At 36.3% G+C, this 19,965-nt stretch overlaps 1 protein-coding gene across 1 annotated transcript in view; it reads right to left on the reverse strand.

The window, feature by feature from the left end:
* The window catches only part of LOC140165835 (transcription initiation factor TFIID subunit 2-like), an 88,448-nt gene that overhangs the window by 29,915 nt on the left and 38,568 nt on the right, over positions 1-19,965 (reverse strand). Inside the window, 10 exon segments of the mRNA XM_072189156.1 lie at positions 15-147; positions 838-903; positions 2,907-3,016; positions 4,610-4,786; positions 5,638-5,730; positions 9,739-9,999; positions 11,157-11,370; positions 12,351-12,469; positions 13,087-13,189; positions 14,522-14,760. Of these exon segments, the coding sequence (XP_072045257.1) occupies positions 15-147; positions 838-903; positions 2,907-3,016; positions 4,610-4,786; positions 5,638-5,730; positions 9,739-9,999; positions 11,157-11,370; positions 12,351-12,469; positions 13,087-13,189; positions 14,522-14,760 (1,515 nt within the window).

Here is a 19,965-nt window from a genome sequence, read left to right on the forward strand (position 1 = left end):
GCTCCTATCCTTACCTCTATTTGAGCTACTATATCCCTTTCATATCGTAACTGATATTGCCACTGATAATCTGGTTGTTGGAATATCACTTGACGTAGCAGCGTCATCTCTGTATCCACACGGATCCATAATACTGGTGAATCAGCACTGTGAAAAAGGAAACAATAGCAGTGGGCAAAGTGGGCATGGATATATTAGCAAGTATAGATCATAGATGAGTTGACTTCTGACGTCAATGCCTGGCAGTATGCGCATGCATCATCACAATTTCCATTGTTTTTTGCCTGGCAGTATTTACGCGCATCATATTTTGTTTAGGCTTGTGTTTTTAAAACTCCCGCCACATCACAATAAGACTATTGAACAGTGTAGTGGTTGCATGGAGTTCACTCAAGCATAAAGATATACCGGTCCCTTGCCTTTGTTGATAAACATTGAGGTCAACTCATCTATAGAGAGTACCTACAATGTGATTTTGCTTAATTAGCCATTTAACATCCAACCAGCCAGTCTCGAATTGGTTGTGTTTTGTTGGATCCATCAGCTTCTATGACCCAACTTAGGAAGGGCAGCCATAGATGGTTGAACACTTTGGTTCAAGAAACTATTCTGTTATTTCATCTGTTATGTAGGAGCCACTTCCCTACAAAAGATCTGTGTATAATAGAGTATTCATTCATTTGTGTTATCTAACGGCGCGCATGAGAGCCGGTCATCCGCTCCGCCTCAGGCATAAACAATCGATCATGCCCTCAATTCTATGAATGAACCCCTAAATTATACATGTGGACCAATTGTTGATTTGACTCTTTTTCATCATAACTCCTAAATACTTACTCCATTGCACTAAGGTCCATATCCACCTCCTCCCCATTGATTAATGGAATCTTCTTCTTCTTATGTCTGTCAATTGAAATGCAAGATAGGAGTTAAATATGTAACAAGGCTACCTCCAGCTAACTAAATCACAGTTGAGACATTAAGTATATTTTCACTAGCAAATAGATGCAACGGAATTATACTTTAATGAAGAAAAAGAGGCACCCTAAATGCTTCACCCTAGAACAATATGGGAAACAATTAATAAATATGAATGTGAAGATCGCCTGGGAGTAGATTACAGATTTTTTACTCAAACTATATGAAGCGTGAGATTTTACTACCTTGGCATGAGAGAGTGAGAAAGTGCCTGAAATTGTAAAAATGTATGAGACTATAGCCAAAATATCTAATTCTCGATCATGAGAAGATGTACCTTCTGTGATAGTGTACTTTTTGTGGAATAGCATGATTGTGCGTCCTACATGACCAAACCTTCACCTTGCCTAGCGACAACCATATTCTAAAACCTGATTGGTCAATTCTCAAAAGCTATGTTTGCAGCATAAGTGTGTGGTCTTTGTGTAGTACGCTCGATGCAAATATCTGTGCATACCCAAGTTGGCTCTAATAATCAAGAATTATATATTTTGCCTATAGCACCAAATGCATGAGGGATGACAGCCATGAATGCATCAGAGTGTTGACATCACTGACTGGATTAAGGCCAGAGTAATGGAAGACACATCCATCCACGCCCGAATTTGAGATTTCTTGATATTTATCAACACTAAGATGTATTCTTTCACTTGAAACTGATAAAATACAACTTGCTAATATTTACTCGTATTTTTGCTTGATTTATTTCACTCGTTTCAACTCTAAAAAGTCAGATGGCTCAAGACAGCTTAGTAAATTGGCGTGAAATAATGAGTCAGAAATGCGCGAATGCTAAATATTGTGATTACGCGAGCGATTCGCGTGGCGTGACGCGGCGCAACTCTGCGTGTATGTCCAATGCAGTCAAGGCGTATTCGGTATGTTGTTAACGCCAGCAAATGTGGTGTAAACAAAACAAAAATTTGCAGTCAAAATGCCACTTAGATTTTTTAATTATTTTGAATTTTGGCGCACTGAAAGCAGACATTATAGATTCATTGGTGCAAAAAGATGCATATTTAGACCATGCACCAGTTACAGCTTTTACAAGCGTGAAAGTCTTACCATTTTAAAATATAAGGACATTTTGTGCATAATTTTGACATTTTCTTACAAAAACATCGATTTCTCGATCAGAGTTCACTTTTGACAATATTGCACGATTTTTGTGACAAGATAACTCGAAAAATATGCAAGCAAAAGGTAAACTTTTTGCACTATCGTTTAGAGTACATCAAAGTCCAGGGAAGGTTTTCTCATTTTTTCAAAATATTTATTTTAAACAAAAATATACACCATTACGTGCAATTTTTAGCTTAATAGAGTGACAAAATTGCTTTTTTCACATGTGTTTTTCAATATTTCAAAAAAGAGGCAATTTCTAAAAATAAAAAACCTTCCCTAAGTTCATATCTCTTCTTCATGAAAAGCTAACTGAATTTGGTCACAAAAAAATTGGGGTAAAAAAGTGAATTTTTGTGATTTTTTCAAAAACTAGAGATTTTTGAACAAATCTGACGTCACCATGGGATTCCTTGACTCATTTCCTTTTCAAAAATGTATAGTTTTATATCCTTTGGACATACAATTAAGAAATAATGATGCTAGAAACTGTCCATGTTCTCTCCCATTACTCTGCCCTTAAGCTGAAATACCATATAATAGTAGAAGTTTGTGACAGCTAAAATTGTGGTTGCCTAAAATGAATTTTGTAACAAAAGCGTTAAGCCACATACAGGGTTCAAATTTGTTTTAAAATTTTGCATAACAGTTTTTGGCTAATTCATCATAATCAGGATACTTCCATATACTAAAGCACTATAAAAAGTGCTACACAAATGCAAAATTGGGTAGCAGTTACTTCAAAATATGGAGATGCGATACAGCCAGATTCAAACCCTGGCCACATATTTGTTTTATTTTCTCACCTTCTGCTTTTGGAATGGCATGTGATTTCTCCTTTGGTCAAGTTGTCTTCTACTTGTAATGTATGTGTGAAAGATCCATCAAGTTCTTGAATAGTCACTTGAAGTGGCCCCTATAAATAAATGAGATATTAGCTTAGTGCAGTCTCACGGTTTTCATATACATGTACATATATTAATAGTAATAAGTTAATTAGCGTTTACAAGTGACAGAATTGCCGTGAATATATTTCAATTACACAACCGGTATCGAGCCTAGCCCTTCTTCAGGTGAAAAAAGCAATGCAGGATTGTAGAGAAAAAATACGAACGAAAAGCGCGATATATATCTACAAAACACGGACGTCGGAGAAATAAGCAAAATATTAAGTACCAGATAGTTGATGCAAAACAAAAACACCGCACAAAATACGATTTGGACGTCGGAGAAATAAGTTTAAAAAACAACGCTAATTAACTTATTTGCAATTCTGTCACTTGTAAACGCTAATTAACTTATTGTAATTTTAATTGCCGACGCAGTCTAAACTTTATATTAATAGTAGATACACAGGTCATACATGTACAGGTATATATGGGACATGATCAAGGGAAATGAGTTGGATGTTGCTAATATTGTTTTAGAGATATTGGCAAAAAAAAGTGTTCAAATTCTTTTGTTTTATATTGTTTTCAGCTATTGATAAATTGCTCATAATATTATGTACACGCAAGAAACCACGCTAAGCCAACGTAGCACATGCTGAACTTCAAAGCTAGTGCCAGTGACTCAAGGTAGATATATAGACTATAGTCTTATGTTAAATTCAAGTTGAAAATTATCCAAACTTGTAAAACCCATTTGAATTTTGCCCAGTTTGGCCTACATTTAGATGATTTTTAATTTTGTTTGAAATTCAAAAATGTGCCACACCTTTTGCACTTTTTATGTAAGATAAAGGTTGGACTGGAATTTGGTTGGAATTCTAAAATCTTTCTCAAGGGCGTGTTTTAAGGGCTGGGGTATGAACGTTTGGACAGTATTTATTGTGGGACATTAGAGCACATCAGACATATCGAATTGTATTCTGCATACGAAGAATGTCTTTCTGATATCTAATAATTTTGATTTTTTGAAATTAGCAATGTAATACACATTTTATGGCAAATCATTAAAAATTGATATTTTGATATTTAACAGTACTTGAAGTAAACTTTATAAATCTGATGATTTATACTTAAAGTGTATGTAGGTGGGATAAAAAGCCGACGATCAATTGAAAATTTTGACCTTTCGTATTGAAGATATGGATTTTTTTTCCCAAAACACCAAACAAAATTAGGTCTTTTTGGGAAAAAAATCCATATCTTCAATATGAAAGGTCAAAATTTTCAATTGACCGTCGGCTTTTCCTCCCTGCTACATACACTTTAAGAATATGTCATTAGATTTATATAATTTACTTCGAGGACTGTTATATATCAAAAATTTGAAAAATATCAAATTTTTATAATTTGTCATAAAATTTGTATCATATTGTGATTTTCAAAAAATGAAAATTATTTGATATCAGAAAGACATGCTTCGTATTCAGAATGCAATTCGATATGTCTGAGGTGCTCTCATGTCCCACAAAAAATACTGTCGAAACGCAATAAACGCTCATTTTAGATCCCTTAATGGAACAACACATTGATCCCATATGCCCAATGATCCTACTACTCACCACATATCTAGCAATCCCAGTCCTGCCAGGATCTTGTCGTAATTCCAACTCAACCACGTTCCTCTTGCGGTTGAAATGAAAACTACCCTGAAATTGAACGATACCACCTCTGCATAGCCACTGGTCCAAGAAAGCATTCAAATCCTTGCCTGATACAGTTGATAACAGCTTCAAAAACTGAAATAGAGTATGTGGAATAAGTTCAGTAATTTGTTCGGAAACGCTGCATTCTTATGTAATAAAAACCTGAATACAGATTCAGCACACTTGAAATAAACTTGAAATCTATCATTTGAAAGAAATAATTTTCCCCTTTGCAAATTGCAACCAGCATATGGAATGCCCTCTGAACATATTGTATTGTGTCTAACCCCCTGGGTCTAACCAGGATATGCAGACCTTCAAGCAAGAGGCATTAAATCTGTTATCTTGGCAACAACCCATCAGCACTAATTAGTAATAGAAAATATGGAGAATAATAGAGAATAATAGAGAATACAAGGTTTTTTTTCCTTTCATATTCTGAGCAGGCTCTTTGATAAACAATTTGGTCGGTCGGCATGATGCTACTTGTGATGTATCGCTTCATCGCATTGGTTGCGTTTGCCGGGATTCGACTGTTCCATTTCGCACCCTCTGACATGAAGGGGACAGTACCGTTACACACAATGGAGGAAATCACAAAACATGTCATAAAATAAATACCTCTTGGTGAAACAATTCAAAAAGTTGAATTTCTTATCAGGGGAATAAACTCACAAAAATTACAGAAGGAAAAGCAAATTGGTATTTTCCATGCGGAGAAACTGGCTGGAACTGAAAGGCCCTGTACAAACCAATAGGAATTTCCTGAAGGTGTCCCCTCTGACAGATGTGAGAAATGGGCAAGTGCAACAGATAGAACAACCCCGACTAAGAGAATATCAGCATGCACTTTTATATACTAGTTAAATTTAACATGCCAATTGAGTAAAAAATGTTCATCTAGTGTATTATATCATTATTTTACAGAAATATTTTCTACTTACCCCGAGTGTTGAGATGAGCATATTACTCCATGTGTCATACAGAAATTTCTGTGTGGCTGCTTGAGTGGCTAGAGATAACAACTTGTTGAAAACCTGAAACAAAGAAGGTGGATTAGAAAAAAAAATGTTTACACATATTATGAGCTCAATGTCATGAAAATGGAATGACATGAATCATAGTTGGAAGATATAAACTATGTACACACAAAAAGCTAAGTTTTTATAGATTCTCATCAAGCCTTACACTTTGTTTGGCTTATGATTGAAAAAGACTCCTAACAGCCTGGTCCTGGATTGATATAGATTTAATTAAAATGGTGTGCATGCAGTTGGCACAGCACCTACACTAGCTGTGCTTTGTGTGACTGGCGAGCGTCATAAGGATTTACACAAGGCCTAAAAAAATAATTGTTTGATTGGCGTAACATTAAAAAAAATTACGGTAGGTTGGTCGGCAATTTAAAAAAAAAAAAAATCACACATTTTAAGCTGTAAATTGCGTAAATTGGAACTTTTTAAACATTTTTTTATAAATTTCAATTTTTTACATTTTTTTACAAAATATAAGAAAAAAAAAAGTCTAGGATCGGGCCTATTTTTAGGGTCGGTCGGGTTTTTAGGCCCAAGCTTAAGGGAATTTATTGACATGGGCAGTAACAAAAACTGAATAATTGTCACAAATTATAAGCTGAACAGAATATAGTAGGTAGCATAAACTACTCATATTTAGGTCCCCTCTCATCATACTGCTTTTGCAAATTCCTCTTGTCTTTCTCATTCAGTTCTTTTTTCTCTTCCCATTTCTGCATTCTGTATATCTCTCATTTGCACATCTTTAAAATCTGATGTTTTCGAGGCTCAAGCAAACTGACATATCGTCAGCCTGCTACACTAATTGCCTAAGTCATTTTTACATGTTTCTCATTTGCAATTTTGATTTTCTGAGTAATAAACCTATATAATATTTAATCAAATCTCCAGGGGCATTCTTCATTAACTTGTGGAATACATCAAAGAGATGTATTCACAAGTTAATGAAAAATGCGACTGGAAAATTGATTAATTATGGGTTTATTACTCAGAAAATCAAAATTGCAAATGAGAAACATGTAAAAATGACTTAGGCAATTAGCGTAGCACGCTGACGATATGCATATTTTGAGAGAGAAAAAAAATCAGAACTCAGTGGGGATTGATCACCGGTCGCTGGATTACGCCCTGCTAGGGCGAAGCATATAGGACACTTCCTTCTGATCTTCAAAATCTATCTAATTGTTCTTTTTTCCTTTTTTCCTCTCAGGAACACTTTCTCTCATACATTCACAACCACTTGCCCACCCACACACATGTACATTCCTTGTTACTTATCTCGAAAATTGAGTATTGCTTTTCTATTCGTGCCCTTCTCTCTGATACCCTGTAAATAGAATAAAGCTAATGGGAGTTTCTCTTTTCTAGTGCTCAGTACCGATTGCCATTAGCCAGGGCCTTCAGATGGCTTTTACCAAGCATACCTGCTTCATCTACTGGGCAGAAAATATTTAAAAAAATTGTAGAGTGTACCTTCTTTTGGCCTATTTCAAACCAAAAGTTGCTTTGACTATGGGACAGATTGTGAAAAAAAAATCATTTTTTAGAACAGATCAGCAGGAAGACTTGATATTTCCCCCTTAAAAAGTATATGTATGGTGCACCACACAACATACCAGGACAAAATGATGGACATCATCAATAAATTTACCACTGCCTCTCTTGACACCTGACCCCTCCTGATCACCCAATACATGCACTGACCTGAAGTATCAGATCTTGTCCTATCTTTAGCTCTATAAGCCTCATCACCAGATGTGCCTTGATTTCTCTCATCTCCATATATTTCCATGCTACTGATAACACTATATACACTCACCTGAAGTATCAGATCTTGCCCTATCTTCAGCTCTATAAGCCTCATCACAAGATGTGCCTTGATCTCTCTCATCTCCATATACTTCCATGCTACTGATAACACTATATACACTCACCTGAAGTATCAGATCTTGCCCTATCTTCAGCTCTATAAGCCTCATCACCAGATGTGCCTTGATCTCTCTCATCTCCATATACTTCCATGCTACTGATAACACTATATACACTCACCTGAAGTATCAGATCTTGCCCTATCTTCAGCTCTATAAGCCTCATCACCAGATGTGCCTTGATCTCTCTCATCTCCATATACTTCCATGCTACTGATAACACTATATACACTCACCTGAAGTATCAGATCTTGTCCTATCTTCAGCTCTATAAGCCTCATCACAAGATGTGCCTTGATCTCTCTCATCTCCATATACTTCCATGCTACTGATAACACTATATACACTCACCTGAAGTATCAGATCTTGCCCTATCTTCAGCTCTATAAGCCTCATCACCAGATGTGCCTTGATCTCTCTCATCTCCATATACTTCCATGCTACTGATAACACTATATACACTCACCTGAAGTATCAGATCTTGTCCTATCTTCAGCTCTATAAGCCTCATCACCATATGTGCCTTGATCTCTCTCATCTCCATATACTTCCATGCTACTGATAACACTATATACACTGACCTGAAGTATCAGATCTTGCCCTATCTTCAGCTCTATAAGCCTCATCACCAGATGTGCCTTGATCTCTCTCATCTCCATATACTTCCATGCTACTGATAACACTATATACACTCACCTGAAGTATCAGATCTTGCCCTATCTTCAGCTCTATAAGCCTCATCACCAGATGTGCCTTGATCTCTCTCATCTCCATATACTTCCATGCTACAGATAACACTATATACACTCACCTGAAGTATCAGATCTTGCCCTATCTTTAGCTCTATAAGCCTCATCACCAGATGTGCCTTGATCTCTCTCATCTCCATATACTTCCATGCTACTGATAACACTATATACACTCACCTGAAGTATCAGATCTTGCCCTATCTTCAGCTCTATAAGCCTCATCACCAGATGTGCCTTGATCTCTCTCATCTCCATATACTTCCATGCTACGGATAATACTATATACACTGACCTGAAGTATCAGATCTTGCCCTATCTTCAGCTCTATAAGCCTCATCACCAGATGTGCCTTGATCTCTCTCATCTCCATATACTTCCATGCTACTGATAACACTATATACACTCACCTGAAGTATCAGATCTTGTCCTATCTTCAGCTCTATAAGCCTCATCACCAGATGTGCCTTGATCTCTCTCATCTCCATATACTTCCATGCTACTGATAACATTATATACACTCACCTGAAGTATCAGATCTTGCCCTATCTTCAGCTCTATAAGCCTCATCACCAGATGTGCCTTGATCTCTCTCTTCTCCATATACTTCCATGCTACTGATAATACTATATACACTCACCTGAAGTATCAGATCTTGCCCTATCTTCAGCTCTATAAGCCTCATCACCAGATGTGCCTTGATCTCTCTCATCTCCATATACTTCCATGCTACTGATAATACTATATACACTCACCTGAAGTATCAGATCTTGCCCTATCTTCAGCTCTATAAGCCTCATTACCAGATACCAGATGTGCCTTGATCTCTCTCATCTCCATATACTTCCTAGCTACTAATAACACTATATACACTCACCTGAAGTATCAGATCTTGTCCTATCTTCAGCTCTATAAGCCTCATCACCAGATGTGCCTTGATCTCTCTCATCTCCATATACTTCCATGCTACTGATAACACTATATACACTCACCTGAAGTATTAGATCTTGTCCTATCTTCAGCTCTATAAGCCTCATCACCATATGTGCCTTGATCTCTCTCATCTCCATATACTTCCATGCTACTGATAACACTATATACACTCACCTGAAGTATCAGATCTTGCCCTATCTTCAGCTCTATAAGCCTCATCACCAGATGTGCCTTGATCTCTCTCATCTCCATATACTTCCATGCTACTGATAACACTATATACACTCACCTGAAGTATCAGATCTTGTCCTATCTTCAGCTCTATAAGCCTCATCACCAGATGTGCCTTGATCTCTCTCATCTCCATATACTTCCATGCTACTGATAACACTATATACACTCACCTGAAGTATCAGATCTTGTCCTATCTTCAGCTCTATAAGCCTCATCACCAGATGTGCCTTGATCTCTCTCATCTCCATATACTTCCATGATATAGTATGAGGATGCTTGTTTGGGAAATACAGGTTGTTACCAGTGTTAACCTCATCTACAGTTGGGTTTCCAGTACCGATGATCTCCTTGACCCCTGGCAGTTGGATGGGGTCTGTGTGTAAGACTACTCCGCCTATCTCTTGTTCATAATTGCACAAGTCTGTGAGTTCCTGTTATAAAAAAATGCATACATTATAATACTTGGAAAGGTAATTGAATGAAAGCAGCATGATGAATACTCATATTGCTATCACTCAAGCATAAAAAGTCGCCTAAAGGGATCGCGATTATGGGATGCAACATTTGTATTGACCTTTGCGGACATCGAAATTGGCACATTGTCTTCATTTAATAGAATTTCTTACTGTAATGGTATTGAAAGATCTTTCAATATACAACTTTCCGATCTTCTTATAACATGTTCAAACCTCATCTAGTTCTCATAAAATATTCAAACCTCATCCACTTAGGTCAATTTGCAATACTGTATTCAACCTAATTAGCACCACAGGTGCTTAATTTTGTCAAAGGGTGCTTAATGATGACCATAGTTGGAAAGTCAAACTGGGCGTTTTTAAATGCAAAGCAATGTTGTTATTCGAGGAAATAGAATACCCATAAGGCTGACGAAAAAAGAAAACCCTGTTCTACGGGCCCGACCGACCCAGATTTTGAACAAATTGGGAAAAAAAATTTCCTGTACAAATGAATGCCGTCCCAAATTTTGGAAATGTCAGGAACAATTTTTTTTTGTATTTTCTCAAATTGCAAATTATTTACAGATTTTGGTGATTGTTTGGGTCATTTCAAAAAAAAAAAGAAGGCCAACCGACCGACCCTACTTTAAAAGTCTGTCCGTCCGTAGACAGGGTTTCTTTTTTTCGTTGCCTAAAGCAAATTATGCCACATCTATATTGCAACTCAATGCTGAGATGATTTTGCCATGACTTGACCAGCACTTATTACCCTTTTCAGTGTTAAACGAGCATGAAACGAGGTGCTTAAACAGATCCAGCTTTCAAAAGTTCACATGGGGTGCTTTCTAAGGGAGGGCACTGCTTAGATGTATGCACTGGGCAATTCCATTTAAAATCCACACTCCCCCGTGGAAGATTTTGGAAATATCTTCAACAGGGGCAGCATGAATTTCAAATGGAATGAACACATTAGGCAGCTCCATTTGAAACTTACCCTCCCTCTGTAGAAGATTGAATCTTTCTCAAAGGGTGTACAAAATTCAAATGGAGCTGTTTAATTTGAAATTCATACTCCTTCTGTGGAAGATATTTGAAGTGGTTTTGAAATGGAATAGCCCATTTGTACTAACCCTGTTGATATGATATCTATACTCATTGACACCAAATGTCTTCTTGAGTAGCAGACCTGTCAAATACTTGGATATGCCTTTAGTTAACCAGGCATCAGACCATGTCTCTGGGTTGATGAAACATCCAAAGAACTGCTCTGCTAATGCCTGGGCCATCAGACGTCTGGTAAGGAAAGTCTGGTCTATGATGCGTGAAGAGTGAAGCAAGTTGGTGCTGTGTGATGGAATGACAGAATAGTAAGTAGTTGTGTAGATTATTTTCTTTTCAGGGTTCCCAAAGACTTTCACTTTTTAAATTTGATGACTTAATCACAGACATTTCAGAATGATAGATAAGACGAAATACTTAACATCTCTTCATCTTGATCTGTTTTACACTTATTTTTACCACATTTGCGTTAATCACTATTTCTGGAATCTATCATTTCCATGGCAATAATCAATATGCCAATAAATTGTCCATGATATTTGACTTGTCTGGAATCAATGATCAAAATCAAAATTCCTGAGTTTTCCATAATTTGGTGAAGAATGAAGCATTTCACGTATAAATACCCATGTTTGCATCCTTCGTTCTATATTGGACAACTGCAATGTTAATATGTAAGACCAGAGACAATTATTACATCTTCTTTGGTAAGACTCAATACTAGGCAAAAAAAAAAATTGTTTGGTTGTACTGGTCCAAAAAGGTAAGGTTGGTTGGTCTGACTTTTTTTTATAAATTTTTTATATGGCCTTGTGGAAGCAAAAAAGGCAAAGCAAGTTAAAGACAACATTTAATGTTTAAGGTTGTTACATGGTGTTTAGGTTTAAGCAGTTGTACAGCAACATGAATGCATGTATGAATTAATTGATTTCCGTTAATGGGTCAACTGTAACAAAATTGGCTGTTTAAACGTAAAAAACCCAGCTAGCAATGTATACCAATTCAATGGCTGTTCAAAAGAAGCAAATGTAATCCAACTACTTTCAGTAGCAGTATTTCTCCGGTTTCCAAGCTTGAATAAAAGTAATTTAGGGCCTATACTTTTTTTTTCCTTCAATTTTTGTTTAAAAAAAAAAGTTGTTGTTGGCCTTAGGGATAATGATATATCAATCCAGAGCATTATGAGGCACATCTACTGAAGTACTTGAGAACGTTCAAAGTATAGTGAAATGTACTTCAAGTACAATATTATGACAATCACTTACTTGAAGATAGTAACTGACATGTAAGCAGCAGCATCCACAAATGCCTCATCAACAAACACTTGCTTATAATAGCTAAATGGATAGCGGGTACCAAGGCTTTCTTCTAGGAAGTCAAATGCCTACAAGGGTAGAGAGATAACAAGGTAAAACAACTTCATAACTAAAAATATAATAATTATCAAACAAGAATCAATACAAGTTCAAATGCAGTGGAGCTTTGTATAGCAGGAAGGTAGTTAATTTGGTGTCCACCCATATGTCAAAGGTTCGCTATATCGGAAATAAGGTTTGCTATGTTGAATATGAAATAAGGTTAGCTAGGGTCAGGGTTGGGTTATATTTAGGGCTATATGGTTAGTGTAAGGGTTAGAGTTAGATTCAACCTAGTGAACTTGATAGCGAACCTATTTTCGACATAGCAAACCTTCAACATATCGGGCTGTAATTCTTAAGTTGATATCTTAGCCTGCCGATTGGTGGTTTGCTAAACAAGAACACCTAAAATTTAGATATCGTCATTTATGGAATAAGCATAAATATGCTAAAAAACCATGAGAATAGCAAATGCAAAAGCAATCCAATAAAGACAGGTGTAAGGCTGTTGAATTTGGAAATCATGGATATTGTTAGCAGTTGATGCTGGGTGGGATAAGCATTAACATTTACAAATCGTGTTATTGGGAATATCGTCACATGTGGCCTCATCTATTTCGGGATTTTATGCATGGAAACTCACCTGATGTAGATATTCTGTTGTATGTTCCAGTAGAGGCATAAGCTTAGGTAAACAGAAGTGTGTCACTTCAGGCATGTATGGATCCACCAGAACCTCAAATGGACTTAAGGTAGAAAATATAAATATATAGTTGGTCAATTAAGAGCATTATTGCTCTGCGTGCTAGCCATGCGCTTCAATATAAAAAGTTCAAGTTTTGAAATATTTTCTCAAAATATCAAGAGCTATCTTAAGAACTACTGAACCAATACTAGGCTTGTTTGTACTCATTTTAATGCATTTTTCATGCTGATTCCAAATATGGTCATGACAATTTACATTTCTAAAATTTTTGAATTTTATAAAAAAAATTTGAAACATGTCGTCTGCAGTCGACACCCGCGTGAAGAGAGTTAATCCCAGCATGCTGAGATTCCTTTCTTTTATTTTTTAAATGTCACAAAATACAGCACGTAATTTTGTGTTTTGCTGGGTATTTTACTTCATCAAAGTACATTGTAAACATGGAAAAACTAAAAATCACTCATTTGGGGAAAAATGAAGGCCTTATCCTCTTGAGCAAATATTGCTTAAATTTCATTATGGTTTGGTTTGGACTAATTATCAAATTTGAATTTGTGACCCATCACATCAAAACCAACCAGCTGGCTTCATTAGCAGTAAACAATGAAAGAAGATGAGAAAATATAAAGAAAATAAAAAGAAATTTGAGCTTGTTTTGCCTCATAATTTTTTTTTGCTGTATCTGATTTCAACATGTAAGGTGTTATTTTAAAGCTCAAAAACAGCAGTTTATCCTAGTGTTTAATTCTCCATTTGCATGGCTGACATAGTACCCTGATAATTAATTAAATAGACGGTGACTAATTTTGTTCATGTTTTACTTCTTTTTTTCTTTGTGCCGTATTGTCTGTAATAAAAGCTACCCCTCTAATAAACGTCCCCCCTCCAATTTTTCCGTGAAAAATTGACAAAAATGCAAACATTTGCATGCCATGTCCTGTATCAGTCATGTCATTGATGATTGCTAAATTGCATGGACAAAACCTATTATGACTTCTATCTACATGTATTAATTATGGTAAAATTTCACCAGATTGCACTTACGGGTATAATTTTGTTGTATTTACCACGAAAATGTCATTTTCCACTTGATTTCCATGGGTTGGTATAGTCATAAGTCCCTCCTTTCTACAGGAGCACCATCGGGCAATTGAACCCAATTTTTAAGCTTTTTTCACTGACAATTCACTTCCAATAAACACCCCCCCCATTTGGAAAATGCAACGCCCCCCGGCATTTATTACAGACAATACGGTATTTGCTAGATTTTGATACATTGTTTTTGTCACATTTTAAATATCTCATTGAGATCAAACAGCACTCTTCTAACTTCAAATGGATTTTCTGAACCACAACAACAACAACTACTCACCCCACAGCTAAAGCAATATTAGCCGCAGATGTTGGCAGGTTGAGCACGTAATGGAATGTTTTCTTCTTCATATCAGGTGTGTAGACAGTCTCAATAAGATCACCACATGATACTGCTATCATGGCTGCATCTACAGTGAATTCAAGCTTCCATGTACACGGCTCTGAGTAGGAATCAATACATGGGAACCACAGGCGGCAGGCATTCTCTATTCCATAGGTAAACATGTGTGCACCTCTCTGTAATGTATAATAAAATAGACTATTATAATTGTACATTCTGAAGTAATTTTTTTATTACTTTTGTGGCCTGTGCTTCGAGCTAACATGAGCGTAAACACAGAAGCGATAAACAACCACGCTGCTTGGCTGATCAACAGTCATGACAACAAGACGGCAATTCGGCCCTGATTTGGTAAAACGATCTAACTTGAAATCTGGACATTTTGAGATAAATCCATATCATGGGAAATGTGAGGGCGCTCTTTCCATTGGTGACATCCTAAAATCACCACCATGCCACCAAATAATGAGATTTGTAGTTTTCTAAGACATTAAATCTGTTTAATAATTTATTTTATTCAAAAAGAAAAACGTCAAGTGTTCAAACTTTAAAGCTCTTTTTCTCGAAACAGCGATTTTAATTTCAAGTTAGATCATTTTACCAAATCAGGGCCGAATTGGTCATTGGCATGTAGAAGAGGGATTGTGTACCTGGACCGCAGATATGTTAAAAAAAATACTTTATAACCCACGACTGCCTGGCCTTCTTTTGCATATCAAACCACAGAAATACTAAAAATTCTCCATGGTATTGCATAAGCATACAAGGGGGTGCTGATGGAGCACACACACCCAAGTATGCAGTAACAACAAAATAAAATAAAATTATCAATAATCAGTTTTTTGTGGTTGCAGATGGCACCAAAATGCATCCGATGCATCAGGATCTCTTAATTTTTTTCTTACATATATACAGTACATAAAATTAAAGGTATACATTAAAGGTAACTCCAGCTGTTTTCTGAAATGACGTTGAATGTAAACATTTAAACTGCACAATTATCCTCTTTAAGAGACCATACACCGGGCCATACACATAAATAAAAATGCATAAATTTGAATACTCAAAAAAGCTGAATTCAGCTGATCAGCTGAAAAAATCTCATGCCTGCTACAGTATTTATTTAAACTTAATTTTGACATAATTTGGCATTACATTGATCATATGTCATTTATGTGATCCTGAACCCCTATTTGGATTGTTATTATACATTTTATTGGGCTTGTATTGTAACTGTACCAGCATTTTAAGATTTAAAAAAAACAGCCAGAGTTCCCTTTAATACACCTTCAAGTTTGTGTACTGTAAGTGCTGACAAAAAATTTAAAGAGATCCTGATGAATGGTGTCAAAATGTTGCAAAAATGAAAATAATGCTGCACAACTGTTTTATTCAAGTTAAATTACAGATGTACCATATATCACCAAGTCAAACTATGGATACTCTTAAAATTTCAGTAAACCCCCTCAATGTAAAATGGAAACTTTCATCCCCGGTGTCACTTTAATACAATTCACCCTCATATGCCGAACAATATTTCAGCAAAGCAAACAAAGATGATATCAACATTATTTGCTTTGATGATAACACATCAAAATGATATTCATATCTCTACTACTATTAAATTGTCATGAGATCATTACAGGTTCATCCTAAGTGGGTTAAAGTGCATTACCCGACAGGTAGAAACTTTGATTTTCCAGAAACATCCTTTTACAGTTGCTGTTCGAGAAATTTATGTTTTTAAAATGTCAAAGATTCAATCATTATAAAAACAAATTGTACTGTTCTGAGATAAGCTTGAGATTACAATAGAAGAATATGATAAGACTGATGTTTCTTGTGAAGTTACTAGTAAAGTTTCAAAATTATGTTTCATGTTCAGCAATTAAAGTATAGAAACACTCAAAACAGAAACAACGACCCTTGTGGACATAAATTGGTATATCAACACCATAGTATAAAAGCTACATAATTAGCTGCTTCAACTAAACATGCCTACAGTAGAACTTGATTCTTGAATCAAAATGATTTTTCTTTCATTCAACTCATGCAATAAAATGTACACTTCAGCAGAAAACATGTAAATGTGGAATTCCAACTGAATAATACTAAATAAATTGAAAAAAAAGTACTCATTCCAGTTTCAATTTGTGCCCCCAAAAGAAGAAAAATCCACCATTCTCAAATTCTCCCACATTTTTAACCTTAATTTTCTTGTTTTTAGAAAAAAAGGTTTGGATATTGTAAACATCAGTCTGTCAAATTTGGTTGGAACTCATAAGTTTACATAAAGGTATGGAACCCAAATGAAGTATTTTTTTTTTTTAAAGTATACATCTGAAAGTTTGTAAAATGAAACAGAAGGTACACATGGCAGCTTGTTCATGTTATGGTTTTATCACCTAGGTTTCATTATCATTGAGGTATAGGACTTTTTATTTTTTCGGAGAAGAGCAGGTAGGGTAACTACTTGATTATATTTCTACATGTTCGTTCATACTACATACTCTGAAAATTTTAGAAAATTCGCACAAGGCCGTTTTTTTTAAATCACATTTTTGTTCCTAAAATGGGGGTTATAGCGCCCTCAACGGGCACTCTCTCCAGAGGGCTACATGTAAAGACCAGTTATAGACAAATGGCCCTAAAATAAAATGGCCTCGTTCATTTTTCCTCAAATTTTGCATATGATGTAGATTTAACATCTGGAATGTAATGTAGTGGTGTCGTTGCTGCTCTTCTAAATTCATTTTTAATATGTCCGCCACAGACCAAGGTGTTTTCTTTGTGCATGATAAGAAAAGATGAAATTCAGTTGCAAAGTCCACCTTTACTAAGCAAGATCAGGCACAGGGCAAAAGTACATACATCGGAAAGTTTGCAAAATGAAACAGAAGCTACACACGGCAGCTTTTCAGACTACAGTTTTCTTCGCACACTGATAACAAAGACAAAATGCAGTTGCAAAGTCCACCTTAAGTAGCAAGATCACACAATGTATTTCATAGCTGTGTAAAAAAGAAAATTGGAAACACTCCTACATGTATCACCTTTGAATCAAAATGGCAATGTCTAACCTGCTACTAGAAGAGCAAGAAAAACTCAATCAGAAGGATAAAGATCTGACTAAATGTGGCATCTGTTTGTGTCCAGTTCAGAAGCCAAAGGCTTTACCATGCCTTCATTCATTCTGCTTTGGATGTATTGAGGAATGGGCAAAAGAATTAACTAACCAAATCAAATGCCCAGTCTGCAAGGAAACGTTTCCTTTACCAAAAGGAGGTGTAGCTGGATTCAGAGGCAATTTCTACATTGCCAGAATGAAAAAAGTCAGAGAGATGAAAAAAGAACTTACAAAAAAGAAGCTTACATGCAGCTGTTGTGAAAAGCCAGATAACATTGCTGTGGCTCAGTGTATGGATTGTATAGGACATTACTTGTGTACTGGATGTGTACAGATGCACAATACTTTCAAGCCTCTGCAAGGACATGTGGTGCATCCCTTTGCCGATATCGAGTCGGGTAAAGTAGATATAGAGAAAATACCAGTGCAAGAATACTGTAGCAAACATATTGGCCAAGTCATGTGGTTTTACTGTGAGACTTGTGGTGCTCTAATCTGTCGTGATTGTAGTGTTGTAGATCATCCACCTTCTACACATAAGCTTCTGAATGTTGAGGAAGTTTCTGGAGTACAAGGACAAAAACTTTCTGCTCTTTCTTCTCAATGCCAAAAAGTTGCTGAACAGGTCCATCAAGCAATTAAAGGCATTGAGGAAGTGGATGCTGATTTGAACAAATCAATAGATGATGCAAAGATAGAGGTGAAGAAAACTGCAAAGAAAATCAAGGACAGATTTCTAACTAACTTAAAGCAAAAGGAACAGCAACTTTTGGATGAAATAGATAAAATTGGAAGTGAGCACACGTCACAAATCAATTTGGACAGGGATTCCTTTCAATCACAACATTTGCAATTGGAAAGAGCTTTAGCCGTGACAGCCCATGTAACTGAGAAGGGATCACCCTATGACTTAGCAGCGATGTACACTCCTCTTACAGATACTATGCATAGACTGGTTACCATCAAACCATGTGCTATAGACACATCACTGAGTCAAGTACATTTTGAACCAAACAGTGATCATGTAGAAACACCAATGCTGGGCACTGTCACTGTTGGACATGAACAGAACTTTCAACAAGACCTTACAGGTGCATGGATCAAAGAAAGTCAGATATGTGAGAAGTCAGGCATAGAATGCGCTTTGAAGATGGCATTTTACCATGGCTCTTCTGGAGACATGGCCATAGCTAATGGTGGATCTGCTCAGGTCAAAGTTTTCAGCCATAACAGTCTATTCAAACATAACATTGATGTTAAACTGGATTCAAGTATCTCACAACCTAGGAGTGTTGTGACCACTCCTAGAGGCTTGATCTTTGTCACTGACAAATCTCCCTATATAAAAGTCTTTGACGTTACTGCAAAACTGACACACAAATTCCAAGCAGTTGCTCCTCCCCCTACAAAGAAACAGTCCCAGACTTCTTCACTTGCAGGTATGGCCATGAATTATGATAAGCATCTTATCATCGGAGACTCAGCGGGCAAATATATAAGTATTCACAAACAATCTGGAGATCATGTCGGCAGTTTTACGGTGAAAATAGCACCTTGGTATATTAGTGCAGCACCAAGGAAAGATGTTATTATTGTTAGCAATGGCAGTGGGCGTTGCACACAGATCCTGACTAGTACTGGACAAGTTCTTCACACACTCAATAGTGCTCCAGTGCCTGGAAAGGCATGGCTTCCAACAGGTGCATACTTCAATGGAGATGATGAATTCCTAATAGCAAGCCAAAGTTATAATAACACAAGTGGTATCTACCACTATTCTACTGATGGCAAGTACCTGGGATGCATTACCAATGATGTAAGTCACCCTACTGATGTAGCGATCACTGAAGAAGGAAAACTATTTGTGCTGGAATATACCCATATCAAAGTCTTCAAAAAGAAATGATCAGCTAGGAAATGGGACTATGACTCCTTCAGCAGTTCAGGCTACCGTATTCAATCTAATTAGCACCAGGGCACTGAAGTCAGTCTATTCAGAGGTGCTTGTAAATTGTGAAATGAAAGTTATAAATGGGAATTAAGGGATCTGGAATGAGCATTTTGAGCGTTTCGACAGTATTTTTTATGGGACATGAGAGCACCTCAGACGTATCGAATCGCATTCTGAATACGAAGCATGTCTTTCTGATATCAAATAATTTTCATTTTTTGTAAATCACGATATAATACAAATTTTATGACAGATTATAAAAATTTGATATTTTTCAAATTTTGATATATAACAGTCCTCAAG

The sequence above is a fragment of the Amphiura filiformis genome, chromosome 12 (assembly GCF_039555335.1).
Source record: "Amphiura filiformis chromosome 12, Afil_fr2py, whole genome shotgun sequence".
In the NCBI taxonomy this organism is placed as follows: domain Eukaryota; kingdom Metazoa; phylum Echinodermata; class Ophiuroidea; order Amphilepidida; family Amphiuridae; genus Amphiura; species Amphiura filiformis.